General features: G+C 35.4%; 1 protein-coding gene across 1 annotated transcript in view; it reads left to right on the forward strand.

Moving 5' to 3' along the window:
* Positions 1–21,831, forward strand: part of PTPRQ (protein tyrosine phosphatase receptor type Q) — a 99,437-nt gene that overhangs the window by 20,140 nt on the left and 57,466 nt on the right. The window contains exons 14-24 of the mRNA XM_066320226.1: positions 37–318; positions 1,102–1,284; positions 1,975–2,076; positions 4,281–4,401; positions 7,895–8,055; positions 9,622–9,767; positions 16,557–16,722; positions 17,197–17,487; positions 17,718–17,993; positions 18,786–18,937; positions 20,600–20,741. Coding sequence (XP_066176323.1) covers positions 37–318; positions 1,102–1,284; positions 1,975–2,076; positions 4,281–4,401; positions 7,895–8,055; positions 9,622–9,767; positions 16,557–16,722; positions 17,197–17,487; positions 17,718–17,993; positions 18,786–18,937; positions 20,600–20,741 — 2,022 coding nt within the window. The remainder of the gene's footprint in view (positions 1–36; positions 319–1,101; positions 1,285–1,974; positions 2,077–4,280; positions 4,402–7,894; positions 8,056–9,621; positions 9,768–16,556; positions 16,723–17,196; positions 17,488–17,717; positions 17,994–18,785; positions 18,938–20,599; positions 20,742–21,831) is intronic.

Here is a 21,831-nt window from a genome sequence, read left to right on the forward strand (position 1 = left end):
TTTGGAAAGGTTTTTTTCCTGATTTCTGTGTTGCAGAACCAGACTCGCCACCTCAAAACTTAGAATTAATAAACGTAACCGCAACAGAAATAAATCTGAGATGGTTACCACCTGAGCAGCCTAATGGTCTCATAACTCACTATGAAGTTCTGTACAGCGATTCCAACGATTTTTTTATTAAAAATGCCTCATCTACAAGTATATCACTAAGTGAAATGAAGCCATATACTCTCTACAACATCTCAGTAAGGGCATTCACCAGACTTGGCTATGGAAATCAGTCATCCTTTCCGCTTCTGGTCAGAACTTCTGAAACTGGTGGGTATTTTTTAAAAAATAAAAAATTTTGACGAGAAGTTGTTCTGTGACAGCCTTTGATGGCCAGGAGATAAGTTTTAATAATTTTGGGAGTATTTGCTTACTTTGCAAGGCAGTGAGTTTGAATCCTGTTTTTCTCTTTTAAACACAAAGCAAAAGAGCAAGGCCAGGTGCTTGGTAAGGGATGGGGAGCCAAGAGCCCAGGGGTCCCTGGGCCAGCTGAGCAGAGGCCTCGCTAGCCAGGATTTGTCTCACCAGCCTGCTGCAAAGAGCCTGGGGCAGGCGAGGTGTGGCAGCCAGGGCCAGTCTGGAGTGCCAAACACCTCATGCTGATGTGGCAGGTCTGTCTGTGGTCAAGCCAGGAAGGAGAGTTCACAGGTTCAGTGACAGTAACCAAGCCAGACAGCCCAGTGCCAGTGGGGCAGGCCTGCAGTGGGGGCGCCAAGCTGAGGCTGGGTTGCCATGTCAGGAAGGGACTGGATGCAATCCAGGGACTGGATCAGTGGGTCCATGGCCAAGCATAGCCATGAGAGTGATGAAGCTGTATTAAGATGATTTCTATCAATTTATTTTTTTTGCTGACCTTGTTGGTACTGTGTGTGTCTTAAGTGTTTTTGATCTTCAAATTCAGTCTCTTTTAAAACAAGTTCCATTAAAAAAAAAAAAAAAAAAAAAAAGGCTACAAATCCAATTGTTTACAGTGTGTTTCATTGAAACCAGTTATAAAAGTTCTTCCCAAATCAATGAAACTGACTGAAATCTTCTATGATTTTTTTCTTCTAGTTCCTGATTCTCCACCAGAAAACATCACCTACAGAAACATCTCATCCATGGAAATTGAATTATCATTTTTTCCACCATCCAGTCCCAATGGTATCATACAGACCTACACAATATATCTCACGAGGACTAATGGGACTGAGAAAAGAGTTATAAACACCACTCTTCTGACACTACGTATTACAGGCCAGTATATAATGATCTGGAACTTATGAGTTGAGAAACCGTTGAGTTTTTCTGAGAAGTGTGCAACAGACAGACAGAGAAATATTAGTTCATTGGTTAGACCTGATCCTTCTTGCCCTTACAGAAAGATCTTTGCTCCCTTTTCTGAGAAATAACTTGTGTCCTGTCATAATGTGGTGAAATGGGAATTGAATGGTATAGAGTCTAACATATATCTCACTGTATTTTCGATGTTTAAAGTACAAGGAACTGCAATAAATATCTTTGCAGACCTATCTTTACAACAAAGTAAACCCTCAACTCACCTGCGTATCTTTCTGATGTTATCCTAGATATAAAACTTCCTTTTCCACTCAACTTTGCATCTTTTCCTAAGTTCTGTCATTATTGCTGGGGCATGGCACAGCAATTAATGCTGGGAGCTCAGTACCCTCACTGCTGCTTTTTCAGAGTACAGCCAAGGACAAACTGCAAAGCATTCTAGGAATATGAAGTATAAACTGGTATTTAGTGTTTGCCCCTTCTTTTGCAAAATATTTTGTGTTCCATGGTCTCCCAATGGGTATTTCAGTCTCTAATGACACAGATCAGTATGGTAGGCTTATTTACTGTTTCAGAAATACTTATGGTCCATTAAAAAACTTTTTTGTCCCATTGAATGATTGTTTTATTGATTTTTTTTTTATTTAGATTTAAATAAATTTACAGAATATACTGTAGAAGTGTCTGCTAGTACCAGAATGGGGGAGGGCGTTCGTAGTTCACCTCTGCATGTACTAACTGATGAAGATGGTAAGTCAGAACAGAAGTTTCAGTTCATCATTTTCTACCTGCATTCTTAATTTACTCTTACACTTCATGTCAGATGTTTTTAAGTTTTATGCACTTTTGTTGGAAGTTACGTCTCTCCATTTCCATCTGTATCTATGTATCTACGCACAAACATATCTATCCATCCATCCATCCATCCGTCTATCAATATATTTACCAGTACAAGCTGTATGAAGCTTTGCAATTGCTGTGCATGGACTTTTGATCTTATCAATACCTTATTAATCTGAAGAATCTTAATTTACTCACATTATTTTAATCTAATACCAGACATGGTAGAATTAAATATTGTATTTGGTTTTTCAGTCATATGAGAGCTGGGGAAACCACAAAAAGGCAGTCTGAATGACCCAGGGACATTTTTATGGGGTTTCTTAGCTGGACATTTTTGCATTATTCTAAACAGATGCATGTATAGGTACACATAGGTAGATTTGAAAATATTAATATTATGAAAATGCCTAAAGTCCATCCAGTAGCAGTAGCACTGGATTCCAAATTGAGGTGGGGCATGTGCACCCTGAGGGTAGAACAATTCTAGTTCTACTTTTGCTACACAACGCTGTTGTGCAAAGTTATCGTTGGTCACTTCCCTAGATTCTGTAGGGGAATCCTGAAATAAATTCATAGCAAAAATCTTAACTTAGGTGCTCTGAGTCACGTTTTGGAAAAGGCTGTGTCTGTTTATCTCCTTTGCTTCAGGAGGAAATCTCTGGGAACTTATCTAAAACAGCATTGACACAAGCAACCCACCAACCACACCACCAGTAAAAAAATCTTTGCCCACGAGCTTTGTTGCTGGAGCAGACTGAAAAGAGCTAGATTGGATGGATGCATTTTTCAGAAGAGAGTATTTTTATTTAGAGCTATGTATTTTCTATTCTTTAGCAAAGAACCCTAAGCATTCTCAGAATAAGAATTGTGGAATGAACTAGATATATCAAAAAGATGACATTCACCATATGACAGCTCTTTTATTGTATAGTCACTGAGGATAATGTAGCAAGTAAAACACAAAATACAGCTGTCAACATTTTTCACTGGTAAATACACTCAGTGAACATTTGTTCATGAAAAAAATATAAAATCATTTTCTCTATAATATAAGGAATTATAAAACCCTTATGCCAACTTTCAAGATAATGAAAGGAACAAGAAGTGAAAAACAACAATATTTATAATACACCACATGTTCTGTATCCACAGGAACACAGTGTTCTAGGGTTCAGACCAAATGTTTCATAGATTTGCTAATAGTTATGCTCATAGTCTCAATTTTCATGCATGACTACAGCTATGACCTGAATTTTTAGTGCATGATGCTCTTTAATTTGAGAAAAACAAATGTAATTCTAATATTATTCATAGTGATACATTGGTCCATGAATCAAGATGCAGATAAAGATTAATTTCTCAATAACATGCCGATAATAAAGCCGTTTCATTTATGCATACACTAGTTATTTTTTCCTCAGTAAAATTAATAATCAAATGTGGTCTAACATTTTCATTTATTTACAATGTTTCCCTACAGAGTTGGGTGGGATATAGTGTCATCTAGGGATCATCTTAAAATTAATTTTTAAGGATCTCAGTGAATGTCTGTCTTTTCATTTGCCCTTGTGACATGTCAAATGTATGAACGTGGTTCTTATTTGATGGAGGGAATAGATTATACTGCTGTCTAGTATATCACAATTTTATCATCTCTCAATGCCATGCTTATCCACTTTTCCACCTTTTGGTGCTTTGTATAATTTTTATAGCACCTTTTTTTCCTCAGGGGAATTATTATGCTGTATTTTACATGTGTTCATATCTATAAAGTTCTTGCTTTTATTAGAAGGGAAAAAAAATTACAGCAATGTACTTGGGCAGTAGGTGAATCACTGTGACCTAGCCATTGCTCTGTTTTCTCATGAAGTACTTTTTCCATTGAATCACAGAAACAGATGTTCTACCACCACCATGCAAAATCTTCTTTTGTCATCTCTCAGAAAAAGGAAAAGAAGCTGTGTCTTAACATTAGCTGATGGATACTGTACCAGTGCGGTACAACGTTAACTTTCTATCACAAATAATTCAAAGCCTATTTAAGGATGCTGTGTATCCCACCAATCTTAGCTGTTTAACAAGATGTTGTGTCCTGTTCTCTCATTTTACAGCTCCAAGTTCTCCTCCACAAGCCCCCTCTGTAAAACAGTTGTTGGGTGTCACTGTGAAGTTGTCATGGAAACCTCCGCTGGAGCCAAATGGAATTATCCTCTATTACACAGTTTACGTCTGGTAAGATTTTTCTGGAAGTAGTTCTGAGGATAAATGTTAAGCTGTAACCTATCAGGAATGTTAGGTTTTGATTACATGTTTTGGGAGAACAAATATTCATCCAGCACTTAAAATACTGGACTTTTTAATATGCAAATTCAAAGTAGGCAAAAACTGGGAGAACAATTTCAACACTTTGTAAGCATTTTCAACATTTTTTCCAAACGTTATGCTATAGTAAGTCAGTTCAGATTTAAACTAGAGCACGGTGCCTATTTTCATTATATGCTGATTAGGCCTGCTGCAAGGCAGGGCACAAATGCATGCAGAATTGTAAAGGAGATTTGAAATAGGCTTAAAATAGAGAAGTATTGCCTTCTTTTATAGACACTCTGTAAGTGCCATATTCAGAGTTCTCATATGTGCTATCAATTATGTCTACTGTTATATTTTGCATTTATTACATTCATAGCAAACAGGTATTTTAACAGATACTTTTTGTTTATTGTGTTCTAGTTTTTCTATCTAACCTTTATTATTATTATTATTATTATTATTATTGTTATTGTTATTATTATTATTTTCCCCCTAACATCCTTCTGTGGTATTTTTTCACCTTTACAAAGGAACTTTGTCACTTTAAAACTTACAGCTTCTGTCCTATTCCTTGCAAAACATAGTTTGGTCTAGTGATGTGGCATCTCTTCAAATGCCAAATCTCTTCAATATCATTCTAATGGGAATGAAAGCATTTTTTATTGATCACTTTCAATATATTGCATTTATGCCTTGCCATTTTATTGCCACTACTAAGGTGCAGGAAGCAAATACTGAAGTGCATGTTATAAGATGTGAACCAGATGTGAAAATCCCCAGTTGTTATAGGCATACTATTCTTGAGCTTACATTATTTTTGTGTTATTTGACATTTTGGGGGTAGGGCTTGGCCCCAGTCACTACTGATTTTTTTTTTTTTTTTAATTATAATTTCTAGTTAAGTTGATGATAAAGTGAAGAGGAGCAAGCTTTTCTTCCTAGAAAAGTTGAATTTGTCTTCTCTTGTTAGTTCTACTCTACGGGGAATGTCTGCTGCTCTTTAAAATAATGATTGTCTTCAAGCTAGGGAAGAATTACTTCATGATAAGGGCTATGGTTTTGATGGACGCTGTGTTCAGGGACACAAGGTTATGCAACTTTTCATCCTTATATTCTTTTATAACTTACTGCTTTTGTTAGTGTGAGAAAAGTTTTAGCCAGAATTATTTTTAAAAAAAATCTTACATGATCCATCTTTCTAAATATTGCATTAAGCAACCACACAACTTCTTGCTGTAAGCCTTGCCCCATATTCTTTTTATCCTGTCTTGTCTGTCCTTACTGTAACCATACCTAAATTTAGAGAGGATTTAGGTATCATGTTAAGGCAAGGACATTGGAGAAAAACTCCCTTTGCCTTCAAAGGGGTCATAACTTCACTCCTTCCTTGGTGGGGAGGGAGGGGGGTGGAGGAAGGAGAGTAATTTTAAGTATTTAGAAGATTTGCCTATACAGTTTCATCAAATCCATTTGCAGGGGGAGATTTGACAAGGCAAATTGTCATGCCATATAGTTGCTGCTTTTGGGAGGTACTCAATATATTTTGGAGGAGACTGTTAATCCCAGTGCTTCTCAATAAAGCAGACAGAAGAAGTTTACTACAGTTGTTAAATAAATGTTCCTTCACTTAAGTATTTTACAACAGTTAAAGAGAATTTGATAACCTTTCTTCAACTGCTTTGGAACAAGAATTCACAATGAATAGAAACAGTGATAGAATAGAAATAGAAAGAGTAGAAGATAGAAATAGAAGAGAATAGAATAGAAAGAGTGATATTTGCAATGTTTTCAGTTATATTTCATGGAATTTGTCAGAGAACAAGGTGGTTTTGAGTGCAAGCAGGTAGTAAAGCAATTTCCTTCCTTGACACTAAAAACTCATACATTCTGCTATGTACTTTCTTACAGTCTGTGAAGGCTGCACTCACTTTGATCAGTGTTTTCTTCTTTTTATTGCAATTTCTGTTGTTTCTAAACAGAAAATCAAATTCCCTTGAAATACCTCAAGCTTTTGTTCTTTCTGTGCCTGGTTCTGGAAATGTTTTTTGGCCGCTCAGATGTAAGAATGCAGTTACTCAGAGTAGAAATGTTCGCAACACTAAGCTGTGGATTTTCTTCTTACTTAAATTATAACCAGTTACGTATTTCCATACTAAGAATACCTTGGGCAAAGATCCAGGAAAAAATGTCTTTGTATAGAGTTTGATAACTGCAGCTGCAATCTCTTGTAAATTTTACTGACTATTAAAAATGTCAAAAGTTTGGGAAAAATGTAAATGTTAACTTTCTGTGTTACCAGGAGTGTTTCCCATGTCAAATGACATTCCACTCAAAATATGAGGGTTAGAGAGGATTTTTTTTCATTCTCATGCATTTTCTCATTCCAGTTGTTTGTTAATGTAACCTCATTTCAGATATATTAGGCGTTGATCTTTGCTAATGGGACAGTCATTCAGTTATCAAAGTATAAACATCTAGTAATTTTGAATAACTTTTTTCTTTTTTTTTTAGTATGAGAACACATTATCATTTGTGAAGAGCTTTAGAGTGACTGCTAGAGCAAGATATTTGGTTTTACTTATCAAATTATCATCTCTGTATGAAATCCTGTTAGAGACACAGGACACTCATAAAAAAAAAATCTTTGAAGGAATGGAATGTTAGGTTTTTATTTTCCTGCTATTTTTTTCTAAAAAGATTATGTTAACTTTACAAAAAGTATAAGACTGTTTGAATTCAAGTTAGTTATTTCTGTACCTTATTTTACTTTCTGATAATCATTTCATACCTATGCTAATACCAGTGTTTTATTAATGTTACATCTTACAGTCTTTCTAGGCGGGTTTTGACCTGACTGGAGTTCCATTCTGATCCTCTGCTACATTCCACCAGAATTAACTCAGCACCAGCTAATTCCTGTTCCATATCATCTTCTATTATTCCATTTATAACTTCAGCCTTCTGACCAATTTCACAGAGTCACAGTAGGGCATGCTCCCTGCTATAATCTTTTTATATTTCGCTATTCCTGTCCAGGGAGACAGTTTAGTTATGCCCTACTGTGTCCTTCCCAAGGGTACCACATTACCATTTGAAAGCAGTTAATAGATAGAAATACTCCTCCTTAATATTTCATATAACCATTGTCTTTGTTGATGTAATTTGCAAACATATTTATGTGCAGTTTTGGGATGTTATTTGTTTTTTTAAGAAACAAAATGAAGAGCCCTATTGTAATGCCACAGTACAAAAGTTAGCTTTTCACCATAAAGACAAAAAGTTATCCTAGCCTCTTTTAAAAACCTGAACTACTGGTATTTGACACAATACGGCATTTTTCATTTTTGCAACAAAAGCCATAATTATATATAGAGAGAAATGGTGTGTGCATATAATTGATAAAATACTTTTTTTTTAGGAATAAAATGTCAAAGAGGAGTGTAAATGTAACAGAAACATCACTGGAATTCACAGACCTAGAATATAACTCTGAATACAGTGCTTACCTAACAGCAAGTACAAGGTTTGGAGATGGCAACATAAAAAGTGACACCATAACATTCAGAACTTCTGAAGGAGGTAAGCTTATATACAGTACAAACCTTTGTTGTCATTCAGCTTTAAAATTCTGTCAGCCTCATTTAACTTAATAAAGCCACTGAAGTAGAAGTGACATTTGACTTTTAAAGAAGAGACATTCTACCTGTCTGTGTGGCTCTCTCTTTGTGTATACCTGTATCTATGGTTCTATAAAATTATGATAGGTAGTTCTATTAATTTGCTGAGAAAAAAATAACATTTCTCTTCAGGACAGATAAGATCCAAATAATTTAATTCTAAACTTTGAAAAAAATTAAATTATTTTTGTAATATATTTTAATAGATCCTTATTTTAAGCATCTGTGACACAACTTCTGATAGGGAAAATACTTCTTAGAGTATCCCTCTCAAGTCTGATATATTTTTAATTTGAAAGTGAACTCTGTAAGTGTATGTTGATTATTTTATTCTATTTTAATTATTTTATGCTTCCAACATGGAAAGTGGTTTTTATATGATCTTACTATATACTATGCTTTGAAAGTAATTTAGTTTAATTTTTTTTTTTTTTTTTGGTTTTCCATCAATCATATTGCTATAATCTGTTCAAAAATCGATAGTATGCAGTCATACTTTAGAATCATCATGCACAGATATAAACAATTCTCCAATGCACAACCACTGGCAGGATTAGCATCTCTCTAAGCCATCCCTCCAAAGTCTGTCTACACCATCAGGCTGTAGTTGCTATTGAAACTGGTATGGAAATATGAATTGACTTTATAGGGACAGTCTTTAAGGATCTGATCCTGGAGTTCCTCCTCCAGTTAATATTTTAATGTTTTACACAAATTAGAGCAGCACAGAGCAAGAGGGATACATAAATCACAGTGTTCAGTACTCTACTGTATGTTCTATAGAGCACTTTCTTGGATGGTGAGAAATATGTATTTAAATTCTCCTAAGTGGACTTAAGGAATTGAATGTAACTCTCCTACATCACTGTGCAACTGAGAAGAACCATATACTGCTATTCTTTATAAAATAGAAGGAGAGACTAATGGAAGAAGCCTTACTGAGGTCTTCCTGCACATTTAATAGGCTGAGAAAAGAGCAAAAATTAGGAATTGTCATACTAGCCAAGATTAAGTATCTGGTTTACCTACATGAGTTGGGAGCCTAAATTCTGTTAATAATCAGAGAGAAAAAGGCTATAATTTTAGGTTTTGTGAAACAAATCCTTTTTTTTCCCCTACTAACTATATTTGTAGTATAGATACCTGACTCAGTCAACTTCAATGTCTGCAAATCTTTTCTATGTGCACAAAGAAGTAAGTACAAAACAAATTCTATAAGAAAACTCTATCTGTTTACAAATGCAGCTAAATACAAATATGACTGGAAAAGTGTTTTAAAATTAATTTTTACATATAGAGTTTTATTTCATTATTTTGTGAAGCAGTTCCTATACCATAATCAGAAATACATTTCATTTACCATAAGTTATTGCAAAATCTACAATAGTGGATGCTCCTTGGGTACAAAAGTGTACAAAACCTTGAGGTATAAAAGCTTTAGGTATGCTAAAACTTAACCTTTTTCCAGCACCAAGTGATCCACCGAAAGATGTTACATACAGAAACCTTACTTCCACATCAATAATGCTATTCTGGTCTCCTCCTCAAAAGCCTAATGGAAATATACTGTACTACTCAGTTTATTTCAAAAACAATTCAGGAATATTCATACAGGTAAGTTTATTTATATATTCTTTTGTAGAAGTCAATGAAATGTTCTAATAATTAGTTGAAGATTAAATCAGTTTTATCATTATCAATAAATTGTTTTTTTCACATTTTCTTTATCATGATGGAGTTTTAAAACTTACAAAGACAGAAGCCTATCTTGTAATCATATGTGTTACATTGTGCATCTCACTGAGCATTCATATTATTAAACATTAAAGCCAATGGATTTTGTGTAATATTCCACTATGCAAGGTTCATATGTACATGTGTTTGTATATCTATATATATGTTTATATGTATTCATGCACACATACACCTGAAATATATAAACACTTAACATATCTAGTGGATAGACTCAAGGCCTACTATATGCATGGCACACTCTCAAGAGTGTTTCTTTCAGTCTATTCTATCATTGTGAATAAATTTCTGGTTCTGGTTTTACTTTTTAATATATTTTTGTACAGTATTGAAAATATGAAAGTAATGTGAAAGTAGGGAATTCTCTTTTTTTATAAATTTTCTTACTCTCAAAAGGAAATTACTGTTTATTTTATTGAAGCAAAGATATCAATATACTGAAGTTAAAGCTTAAAAGACAAAATCTTATCCATTATATTTAGGTGATATATTTTTATTTAGGTTTTTTGCTGTTGCTACAATCTTAATTATGCAGTACACTTTTTAATTGTATATAGTCTTTCCGTTCTAGTTTCTGTGACTATCTTATGGTACAGAAATATAATAAGAGAAATAAGCTTCCTTTACAGGTTTTTGGTCACAAGTTTTACACATATGGAAGAAAAACAAGAATATAAATTAATTTAGAAAGTTATGTATGGAAAATAACCTTGATTGCATAAATTTATGATGAAGATATATCTAGGGTGAGGTATGCACTTTTTTGAGGATAACTAGAAAAAATATTTACAAAAGTTACAAATACCTGTAAGTGGTTAATTGCTGACATACTTCAGTGTATTGCTGACATACTTCTCTGACTTCTGTGAAGGTATGTAGTTGCTGAGCTCTGCATAGTTTTAGGTGCAAGCCGGACTGTGCCATGAATTCACATTCTGACGAGACTAAAATCAGGGCTGCAGTTCAGAGTGTAGATTCTGTTTGCACACGGTGCTACAGCAACAGCTTTTTTCCTAAATCTCTGGACAAACCTTTACATCAGTGCACCACCTGAAATAGCCCATCCTAGAAGGACATCTCAAGCAATTTTAGAGAACTGTGGACTTGGGCTATTCCTGCCTTTAGGAAGGTGCAACTCGGAGGTGAATGAGTAAGGTGAAGGTGGCACACTGAGAGAGAGAGATGAAACCCCTCCAGGATGTACGCAGGATTCTGGAAATAAAGGAGGAAGGCAGGGAAGATGGAGCACAGTAGCATTGGCCCAGCAAAGTGAGGGTCCAGTTTTATTATTGTGTGATGTAGTTAGGCTGGGAAAGGATGGTGGCACAAGTGGAAGTTCATGCTGCTTTTGCATGTTGTGCATTGTCAGAAGAAAAATGCTGACAGTATTTCTACCTCTGTGTGTAGAAACTACCATTTTCATCCTTTGACTTGGATTTTTATCCCATCCCTCTGCCATCACAAGATAGGTTTCAGCTGCCGTTGCATCTGGCTCTTACTGCCCATGGGATATAAACATTAATCTCTCAAATCATGGTCAAATCTTAATCTGTCTGCTCCCTTTAACTCCTTCTGCCCTTCACATCCTGTCTGCTCACTGTTTAGTGTGGCAGCTACCATATCTACACTGCAGTCCCGTTCTGTACCTTGGCATCCCTGTGGATGCAAGATGGATTTTAAACAGGTGAAAAAAGCAAGCTCATTTCTGTCAGATATTTTATATTGCTCTTTTTACAACAGAGAAATGCATGTGTGAAAGTCACCCTGACATGTGACTATATATAGATATATGTATACATGTGGTATATGCAGACAGTTGTAAGCTGCAAGAATATGCATACATATAGCTTACAGCTATCTGTAACTTAGAAGTACAACCATGTAATTGTGGGGTCTGTTGCTAAGTTTTGTATTGCACACACTTGGAATGAAAGAATTCTCAGTTTAAATACTCTGCGTCGAGGTCACCATTCTGCTTATGTTTAACCAAACTGCATTTTCACTTAGAGAAATTATACAGGAGAACTGAAAAAGTGGGCCATCTTTTCACATTTCATGTTTTTATGTTGTGGACAACCATTCTCTATCAGTCTTTCCTCTGCTTCTTTGTCAGGACATAGTGCCAGAGGTCCAAGTCTTAAAGCACATCTTCTAGATGCCTGAATAAACACCACTGATGAAGAATATCAAGCAAATTAACATCTCCCAATGCTCTCATAATCTGAAATAGATACAAAAGTCATACTAAAACTGGTGCTATTCTGTTGTCTCAATTTCTCACTTCTCACAGATTCTCAAAATGCTCAGGCATATTAAAACCTAATTAATATAAACCACTGACTATTAATATGTTAAAACTAGGAAGTTAGTAGCTGCAGAGTGAAGCATTTTGTTTAGGGGAAAAATATGCCCAAATATAAAAAAGGACCTCAGATAAATGATACAGTTTACTCCTTGACATGATGCAGAAACTTGATTCTTCCTCAAAAAGGGAAAATTTACATACCTTCATCAGTCAGAAAAATAATGTATAGTTTCTTCACTTTACTGGTCTACATGAAAAATAACACTGCAGCTGTCCAGTCAGGAGACCTGGGATGCTCAGACCTAAGGTTCAAGACCAGAATAGCAGAAGGAAATATTTAGTGATGGAGATTAGATTTAAGGATTTTGGTGTATGAGTAGGCTGTTTCTATGGGGATGCTGACAGTTGTAGAAGAAAATGTGTCAGAGAGGGAGGAATGACTGGTAGCCAACTAGAAGAAACCATCACCTGCAGTAGTCTAGGTTCCAGTTCAGTTTTATCTTTAATCTTCTGCTGTCATACGTCTATGGAAAATGCTACTTGTTTGGTGTATACACCCTGTCCCAGTGCAGTAAAGACATGACATGTATGCTGACAAAGAGTACTTCCTTCACAAGTGACATGACACTGTACCTCTTCTTCCCAACTTCTGTGACACTTCTGGGCTCCTACAGTTCAAGCTTTCACTGTTTGCAATAGAAGCTTTGCAAGTTTTGCTCCACAATACCTTACCTGGTGTTGAAGCAATCATACTGCCCATAACCTCAGTTCTATCAAGGAAATAAATCAAAGACTCTATGGAAGTAATTGTCTCATGGCTAAATATCAATCTATGATAGATATCACTGGCTTGAATGAACTTTGTTATTCAATCTCTATATACTTATGTTTTGATTAGCAAGAAAGTGGGAAAGGTACTAATTACAAACATAAATATATGCTTCAATAAATTTCCCCACTGTAGGAATTTCAGTACTGATGAAAACTGTCCTGCTCTGACAAACCAGACAGGGGAATCAGGGGCAAGGGACTGAAAAAGCACCTATGATCCGTCTAGCAACTGAATAGCCAGCTTGAAATAATCCAATCTCTACCTCAAGCCAAACAAAATGAGTATCACTGGATACAGTTCAGAGTGAAATTCAACTTGGTCTACCCTTGGGATCCAGACAAGGGATGCAAACAGTGAATTGTATTACTTAACAATCCAACATTTTCTTTCACCAGTATGACCAAAGTAGTGATAAATAGGGGAACTTCCTTACAATACACTGCAAATTTTATAAAAGGTGGTCTCAGAATGGTGCAGCAGACAAAAAGGAAATAACTTCATTTAGGTTTTCACTGGAACAGTGAATGTTATGCTCCTTGAAGGATGGTTTGATTAGCCCTCACAGTGTCACCATTCTCACCTGATTCCCAGAGTCAAGTATGTGATCCTCTGACTCAAAACAAGAATGCAATACAATGAACCTAAAGAAGAAAACAGAACAGGGGTAAAAGGTTGACAGTGAAGAAGAGCATCACCATGTTTTCCATATACAGATAATTACAGCTTTATGCTCCTGGAAATATCTGCCACTTCCTGAAGTGAAGAAGATCCTAGTTTCTGCTGACACTTTCATGGCTTGAGTGTATTGCTTACACTGAGCTGCTTTTAATAATCTGATACTTTGCTATGGCAAAACTTCTTTCATGTATGGATGAAGAAAGGGATAGAAGGAAGAATTTCTTCAGCTGTAGCCAAAGATCTTAAGCTGTTTGCTTTCATCTGCAGCCACAGTTAATTGTAAAACTTCCTATAGTGTTCTATCCCCAGGGTACAATTAGTAGAAGTTTCATCTTTTCTCGGTTTGTACCCACACAGTTCTTCCTGTTCACTGTTACTCTTAATTATGTGTTCCTTTTTTTTTTTTTCCTAATATTTTGTCATATCAGTAGTTTGAGATATCTCCACTCCTTGGGCTCCTTCTCCTACTGGTTCCTAGTAAAGGGACTACCTCTTAAAATAGTTTTGGTTGACCCACCAAACCCCTGTTAATAATATTCACGTTGCTTCACTGAAGCCTTAACTGCCAGACAGCTGGCTAAATTGTAAAGGTCTTTTTAAACTAGGAGTTGAATTTTCAGCTGTTCATACCAATAAGCTCCCATTAAATCTAGGATCAAAACTTGATGTGATAGCCTTGACATTTTTACCTTGAAAACTCAGGTAATTATTTAACATCTTATTTTTGAAAAATCTGATTATTTGACATTGTTATAAATTATTAATTATTGCTAATAATAGTAACAACAAAAGGGTATTACAATGCTTCTTCTGGTTCTTCTGTCAGACGACATTTTCTGTCATGCCTTGCTTGAGTATCAGAAAATTTAATTAAATACCTTAGAATTTGATCAACTGTTTCATGTATTTTAACTTACCAAATGTAACACAAAGCTCTTTCCACCCTTTTTCAGTTAAGTATGAAGCCAGTATGAAATCCAAACTACTTCTAGAAGGAAGTAATATATTAAGGTGGAATTTTTTGTATTTTGACTGATGTTTACTTAATCCATTCTATTGGGCAAAACTAACAGTGTAGTTATAGTCAGTTAATAAAGTGGATATAAAAAATTTTACTTAAAATTTGTGCAGCTTCTGTTCTGCATTCAAAATAGAGGCTTAAGTTTTCATTGCCAAAAAACCTGTTTACTTACTTATGTTATGTCAGTGCTAGTGACTGCAGGCAAATCTAGGTCTTCAGATACAAGTATAAAAATCTCAGGGAAATGAATGGCAGTGACACCTATTATTTTCTGCAAAAATAAAAATATTTTGCCCATACAAGAAATTGGTGAAGTATTGTATTAGATATATAAATTGATATGTATTAGTGATAGACCTCAAGATTGTATACCAAAATATCAGTTTGCACAGTACTGATCCAACTGTGTGATAGAGCATATCACAGTGATTTCTTCAGTAGGATCTCCTCTCAGGAGAAATATAATCACTTTCAGTATGCAGTTTTAGCATGCCTGTGCCTATATGTGGTGTTTCTAAATTTTAACACCCAACTACTTCTGTTGCCTTTCTTCTGCCTTAGTGAGTTTGCTCTCATAACCTCTCTTTTTCAGAAAAACATTTACTTGAAAGCTAACTTGGATTTTAGAGAAGTGGAGTGTGTGTATTTGATCTAACACCAAAAGTGGGGGGCAGGCCAAGTAGCTGGAATTCATCAGGGGGTTGGGAAAAATCCATCTCTCTCTGAAAATATTGCTGTGTAGAAAAATTAGGACTTCTTTGGTCCTGAGAATGCTGTCCATGCCATCTGCTCAGGGGTGCAATGTGGCTGCCAGAGAGAAATGCTACTGGCTCTTTGAATCAGCAACAAAGATTTGACTTCCTACCCAGTGATTGAGCTGAATATACTTACGGGCCAAAACCATTTCAACAGTTTTCAAACCATGAACCAAACTGTGTTGGATCATCTAAATCAGGTTCCTGTAAAGCAGTGGATGATGCAACACATTCACTTTTCTGGTATAGCTGAAATTACATAAATAGTATGCTTTATATTCTTTCTTTTCATCTTCCAAAATGGTTGATTCTAAACAGGAATATCCTCTTTAGGGGTGCTGATCTGAAACATTTACTTATTGCTGTAGTCACAGTATTCATGACTTTTTTTATGTGGTTCAAAAGACAATGGGACTAGGTTCTGCTGCTATCGTTTCATTAGCAAGTTACTGCACAAAGAAAAACATTCTGTTGATGCTTTCACTTTCACATGGTCCACTCACTACAGACATTTCCTTAGAGATAGTGGCATGGTGTTATCGCAAGGGACAACTAGTAAAAGGAACAGTTTATCAAGTGGTGCAGTGAGATGTCTGCCACTGAAAGTTTTAATCTGAAAACCTACTGTCATAAAAATAGATTGAAGGGAGAGAAGCCCTTTGATTTGATTTGATTTGATTAACTATCATTGCCAAGGCATGTGCAATTCATGTAATCTTTGAGCAAGTAGCAGATGCTGCACTTTTTTTGTCATTTTCTTGATGAAATATGGACAAAACCTGCAATATTTTAATCTCTGAAAGGCATTCAGCAGTTTCAAACAATAGGGATAGTCATTTATGTTCTCTGTAGTACTCATAAGGAGTAACATTAGATATTATACAATCGAGTATTTCAGAAAAAATCAGTACTCACTAGGGGTCAAAGCATAGGTTTATGTCTTCTGAGTACTAAGGTTAATCATGTCTCCTGGTGGTCATGGTGAGGGTTAAATGGCTAACTAGAAAGAAAGATCAATGAATAAAAAACATTTAACATTTTCTTTTTTTTCTATCTATAGAATTTCACAAGTTATGGTAATGACAGCAACGTCAGTATGTCTCCATTTGTCGTGCTGGATGACTTGGCAAAATACAGCCATTATACTTTGTGGTTAACTGCAAGCACAGCATTTGGAGATGGGAACAAAACCAGTGAAAAAATAGAGGTGTATACAGATCAGGATAGTAAGTTAATAATTTTTTAGTGCTCATTGTATATCAGTGCTTTTATTAAATATTTATTAAATATTCTCTAACTTAAAAATTATTTTACTGTTATGACGGAAAAGTTTAAAAATTACCATTAAGTCTGGTTTTCAATGCTGCAATATTTATCTTTGTAAGGAAGGCATATTGATCTGAGTCTTTGAAGTACTAAGAACATAGAGCACAAGCCTCTGTAGATACAAGCAATAAAATTATTGTCTTAAGCTTTCATTAAGACTCTTTTTCTAAACAAATTTAACAGAAGTGATTATTCATATTTGCCTTCAACTATTTTGGTTTTGATGTTGAACCACAAATTATTTTTAAAAGTAAAAAATATTACAACTGACATTTTCAGACTAATTATATTTTAAACAGTTATTTCTGGTTGAGGTTTGGATGTTTTGTTACTGTAATCCATGCATTTAATTTTTTGCTTATTATCTCTCATAGTCCCAGAAGGTTTTGTTGAAAATCTGGTCTATCAAAACATTTCCTCATCTTCTGTAAATGTAAGCTGGCTTCCACCATCCCAGCCAAATGGCTTAGTCTTCTTTCATGTTTCTCTAAGTTTAATGCAACTGGGAACCAGTAAGATATTATCTTTCCTTACTTACAACACAAGCATCATTTTTGATGATCTGGAGAAATATACTGATTACCTCCTGACAATCATACCAGCCACTGATAAAGGATCTTCTGAACGGCATGCTCTAAGTCTTCATATAAGAACTGATGAAGATGGTAAGATTAAGATATTTTATTAATTCCTAAGGAAATGTATAAAAAAACCCAAATAACTTTCTAAAAAAAAAAAAAGTGTTTATTTTTCTTGTTTCACTTGAAGTATTTTTGTTATACAGTGACACAAACAACTGCTGCACATTTTGAGGACCATGAAATAGAGTTTTTCATTGTAACTCATATTTTTCTGAGATTGTCCTTGTTTTTCTCTTTCTTATTTCTTCATATAGTCCCTGAATCAGCACCTGTAATCAAAACATTCTCAAACCTCTCAACTACCTCAGTTATGCTTTCATGGGACCCTCCTGTTAAGCCAAATGGTATTATAATACTTTATGATTTAAGACTATTTGGGCCAGAAAGGAATAATTCATTCTCTACCACCAATAATTTTATAATTTTGGAAGACCTTCTGCCATTCACATTGTACAGCATTTATGTAGCTGCCAGAACAATAAAAGGACCCGGTCCAGCTGCTGTGCTTCAGTTCTACACAGATGAATCAGGTGAGCAAATTCAATTGTAACCAGCTTCAAAATATTAGCCATATATTACTGTTTCCATCAAGATCTGAGCATCAGACCTGTTGATATGAAGGACTTATTTTCCATTGGTCTATGAGTGAAGAGCTTTCAGAAGAAGGAAACACTGAAAGGCAAGTGTCTCCTGAGTGCTCCTCCTCCTGCCACAGTGTGCAAGAGGAGGTCACATTCTGGATAGGATTACAAAAATAACTCCATGAAGAAATATCTTTTGCCTTTGGAATGTGTTATGGTTTGAAAAGTGTCAGAGATTTTGAAGCAAGAAAAAGTACATTTCTCTTTATCCCCCCATGTAATTGAAAAATGATAAAACATGGAAATATTTCTGACACATTCACACAGTTCTCTTTTACATGGACCTCCTCTCCCCTGCATGGTAAATTACACATATTTTAAATATATGATGACTTGTGCTCCATATATGGTGTAGGAAGCAAAATATATTGCATTCCAGTTATATATGTAATATGACTTCTGTTAAATGTCTTGGTTCTGGCAGTAGGGATGTTTAAATGATTAATAGATTTGTTAGATCTCCAAGAAGATCCTTTTCTGACTAAACATGTATTCTGGATTAATGGAATTCATTTCATGTCAAAGAGGAAGAAAAAAGTTTGAAATAGCAATGAAGTACTGGTAGCTTGAGTTCAGATACAAATATTAGCAAAAGCACCTATGTTCTCCTGCATGTCCAAAGTGTATTGTTTTGCCTGGAATATTTGTGATTTGGAACTCAATAGCATTTCTCTTTTGCAGTGCCATTAGCTCCACCCCAGAATTTGACCATTATCAACTACACTGCAGATTCTGTGTGGCTAAAATGGGATCCAAGTCCCCAGTCAAATGGTGTTATTATGAGATATAATTTTAAGATCTATCAAAACAACACTGAAAAACTATTTTTTTGGGTATGTTTATAATTAAGAGTGTATAATCCTTTAAAATATTTGTTCATGCTTTAGGGAAAAAAAGATATGGCAAATATTTTAAATGTCTGTTGTGCTCCTAGAATTAAGAAGCTGCTGTAAGTTCCTGTTTGCTAAGACAGTTTATTTTCCTTCCCACCATACCTGTAATTCAGTTTTTCAAATTAAACAGGAAAAATTGTTAGTTTTTAATATACTTTGAGTTTCTAATGTTTCATTAACAGTGAGATTTTTTAATCTTAATTTGTATTTTAGTGTAGACTTGATGTTAGAAAATGACAGAAATTACTTGCTTTGTGGCTACCTTTGTTTAGTGATTTAGCACCCATAGACTTGCAAGATTCAAAAAGACAGCAATTGCTAGGCGTCTTAAAAAATAGTAAAAAATGTTCAGAGTTTGTGTCTTCATTAAAAAAGTTCAGAGTAAGAACTGAGTAAATTGGAACAGAAATAGGTGCTATATAAATGTTAAGGGCCAGGTTGGGTGGAGCTCTGAGTAACCTGGTGTGATGGAAGATTCCCTGCTCACAGTGTGGGGGTTGGAACTGGGTGATCTTTAAAGTTCCTTCCAACCCAAACCATTCTATAAATCTAATTTTATCACATACAAGATTTGATCAAGGCTTAAATCTGATTGCTTGGGTGGCCTCAAGAAGTGCTCCGTGAGGTGCAAAGGCAGCAAGCTGACATCAGGATTGCATCTCAAGCTTAGAAGCTATATAGTGAGCCCTGTTCATCCAAGATGCTTGTAAAAGCTGGAGGAAAAGACATGGCTGCAGTGAGGTCTGCTGTTATTCCCCATCATGGAAGAAGTGCTAGCATCATCCCGGTTTCTTCCATAATACTTGAAAGGCCACAGTGCACATATGAAAAGGAACTGTGGATTCTACAGCCAGCTATGCTTTGGAAACACATCCTTTTTCAAGTATTCATGGAAACCACCAAGGATCTGTCCATCTGAGGCAGTCTCAAACTAAATTAGAATACAGAAACTGGCTAAAGCACATGAATGTGTCAGCTATGCCCTATATTTCTTCATGTTTTGTAGTGTTTTATGTGTAAGAAATTGTGGTAGAAAGGCAGAGAAAAAAACTTATACAGGAATACTGTATTTAGGTACCATAATTCCATTATAACTTGGATCCCACAAGGTGATTACCAGATTTTTCTTTTTGTTGTTGAAATTCAGCTCTTCCCCCGCTGTTGTTATAGTCTTCTTAGCACTTAAGCAATTATGCTTTGCATGGTTTGGGAAAAACAGAACCAAGGAATTGAGGTGTGGGTTTTAGGGGTTTGGGGGTTTTTTGTTTTTTTTTTAGTTTTGTTTTGGTTCAGTTTTAGGTTTTGTTGTTGTTTTGTTTTAGTTTTGGTTTAGGGGTTTTTTGGGGTTTTTTAACTCTCCAACAATCTATATAGAAGCTATTACCCGTGGCTTCTTCCACTGCAGGGGTGTAGTAAGGAACTAGAAGTTGAGAGGGGTTGATGTGAAGCTGGAAATAGTTTTCAGTATTTGACTGAAAGATACTCAGAGTGGAAGAGGCAAAACTATGGCTGTAAATCTTCTATTCATTTCAGTAGGTTCAAGGTTAAAGCCACAATGTTTCTAGAGATTAATTGTGAACTAATAATATTTCCCTCTTTAAGAACATTTCAGGATCAAACCATGAGACAAACGTTGTTGGATTAGAACCATACAGCCTGTATTTTATCAGTGTCTCTGCATTTACCAAGCTTGGGAATGGCAATCAATTCAGTAATGCTGTCCAATTTACAACGATGGAATCAGGTTAGATGTGACTTTTTCTAAGCTGCAGTTCTGACAGTTTTAAATATATTTATATTTATTTTCCTTGTATGGATGAACAAAAGTCTTCCTCTTATCTCCAAAGGAAACATATCCTCCTAACACTATCTCATTGTCTCTTGCCCGTGTAGCACCAATTCACATTCCTGGTGTACACTGGGTTTGAAGTCTGATTTCGGAAGCGTAGAATTAAAAATGTCCTCAAATGAAATGAGAGGCTTATATGGCTACTATAAATCTTTTAATAGCAACAAAGATAAAGGGAGGAAAATTAGATAGGTATCAGTCTTTGCAGATCAAAGCAGTAATTCAGATCCCTGTGAAAATAACTGAAACATTAGCAGTATCAAAAGCAGCTGGATAAAAGATTGGCAAATGAACTGGAAATTATATTAGACAAATAGGAATTTTTAAGTTCTTTTTTTATATGTTTTATTTTAGGAAGGAAGCTAGCCACTAAAAGTAAAATATTTAGCATTGACTAAAGAGAGCCTGTGGGTTTGTCAAACTGTCTGTTGTGCAAAACTGTAGCTCCTTTGCCAGGTCAGAGCAACCCCCAGGCTCTCTAAGAGCTGCCAGTGCCAGGGGACAAGCATGGGTTAGGGTGCTCCCAGGTTCCTTTACACTGTTAGAAAGGAGAGCAGACCCCAAAATAAAAAGATGCTATATGATGGGATCCACAGGTTTGCTAAGATTGCGCTTCCAGTGAAAGATTCTTTCCAGAACATGTAAAGCAGGGGTTCTGGGAAAAAGCTATGTTGTTTATTGTACCAAGGTGTTACAACACCATCAGAAATCTGGAGCATCACTGAGCTGGTTCAGTTTGGCTGTTGGACCCCTGCAGCTGAAGCTGGTCCTCCTTAAGAGCCATGGTCATCCCTCAGTTGTTTCATTTCATAACTGACATTCCATACTTGTGGTACTTTCTTCAGTTCTCTTTAACCAATTGTTCATAAATAATTGCTCTATTTTCAACATGATTATAGTATTTCTACCTTCATTAATTTTTTATGAGCATTTAAAAATTTCTTCTCTAAGTTAAAAGAATTGATATGACAGCTCCGAAACCTGC

Source organism: Sylvia atricapilla, chromosome 5 (assembly GCF_009819655.1).
Source record: "Sylvia atricapilla isolate bSylAtr1 chromosome 5, bSylAtr1.pri, whole genome shotgun sequence".
NCBI lineage: Eukaryota > Metazoa > Chordata > Aves > Passeriformes > Sylviidae > Sylvia > Sylvia atricapilla.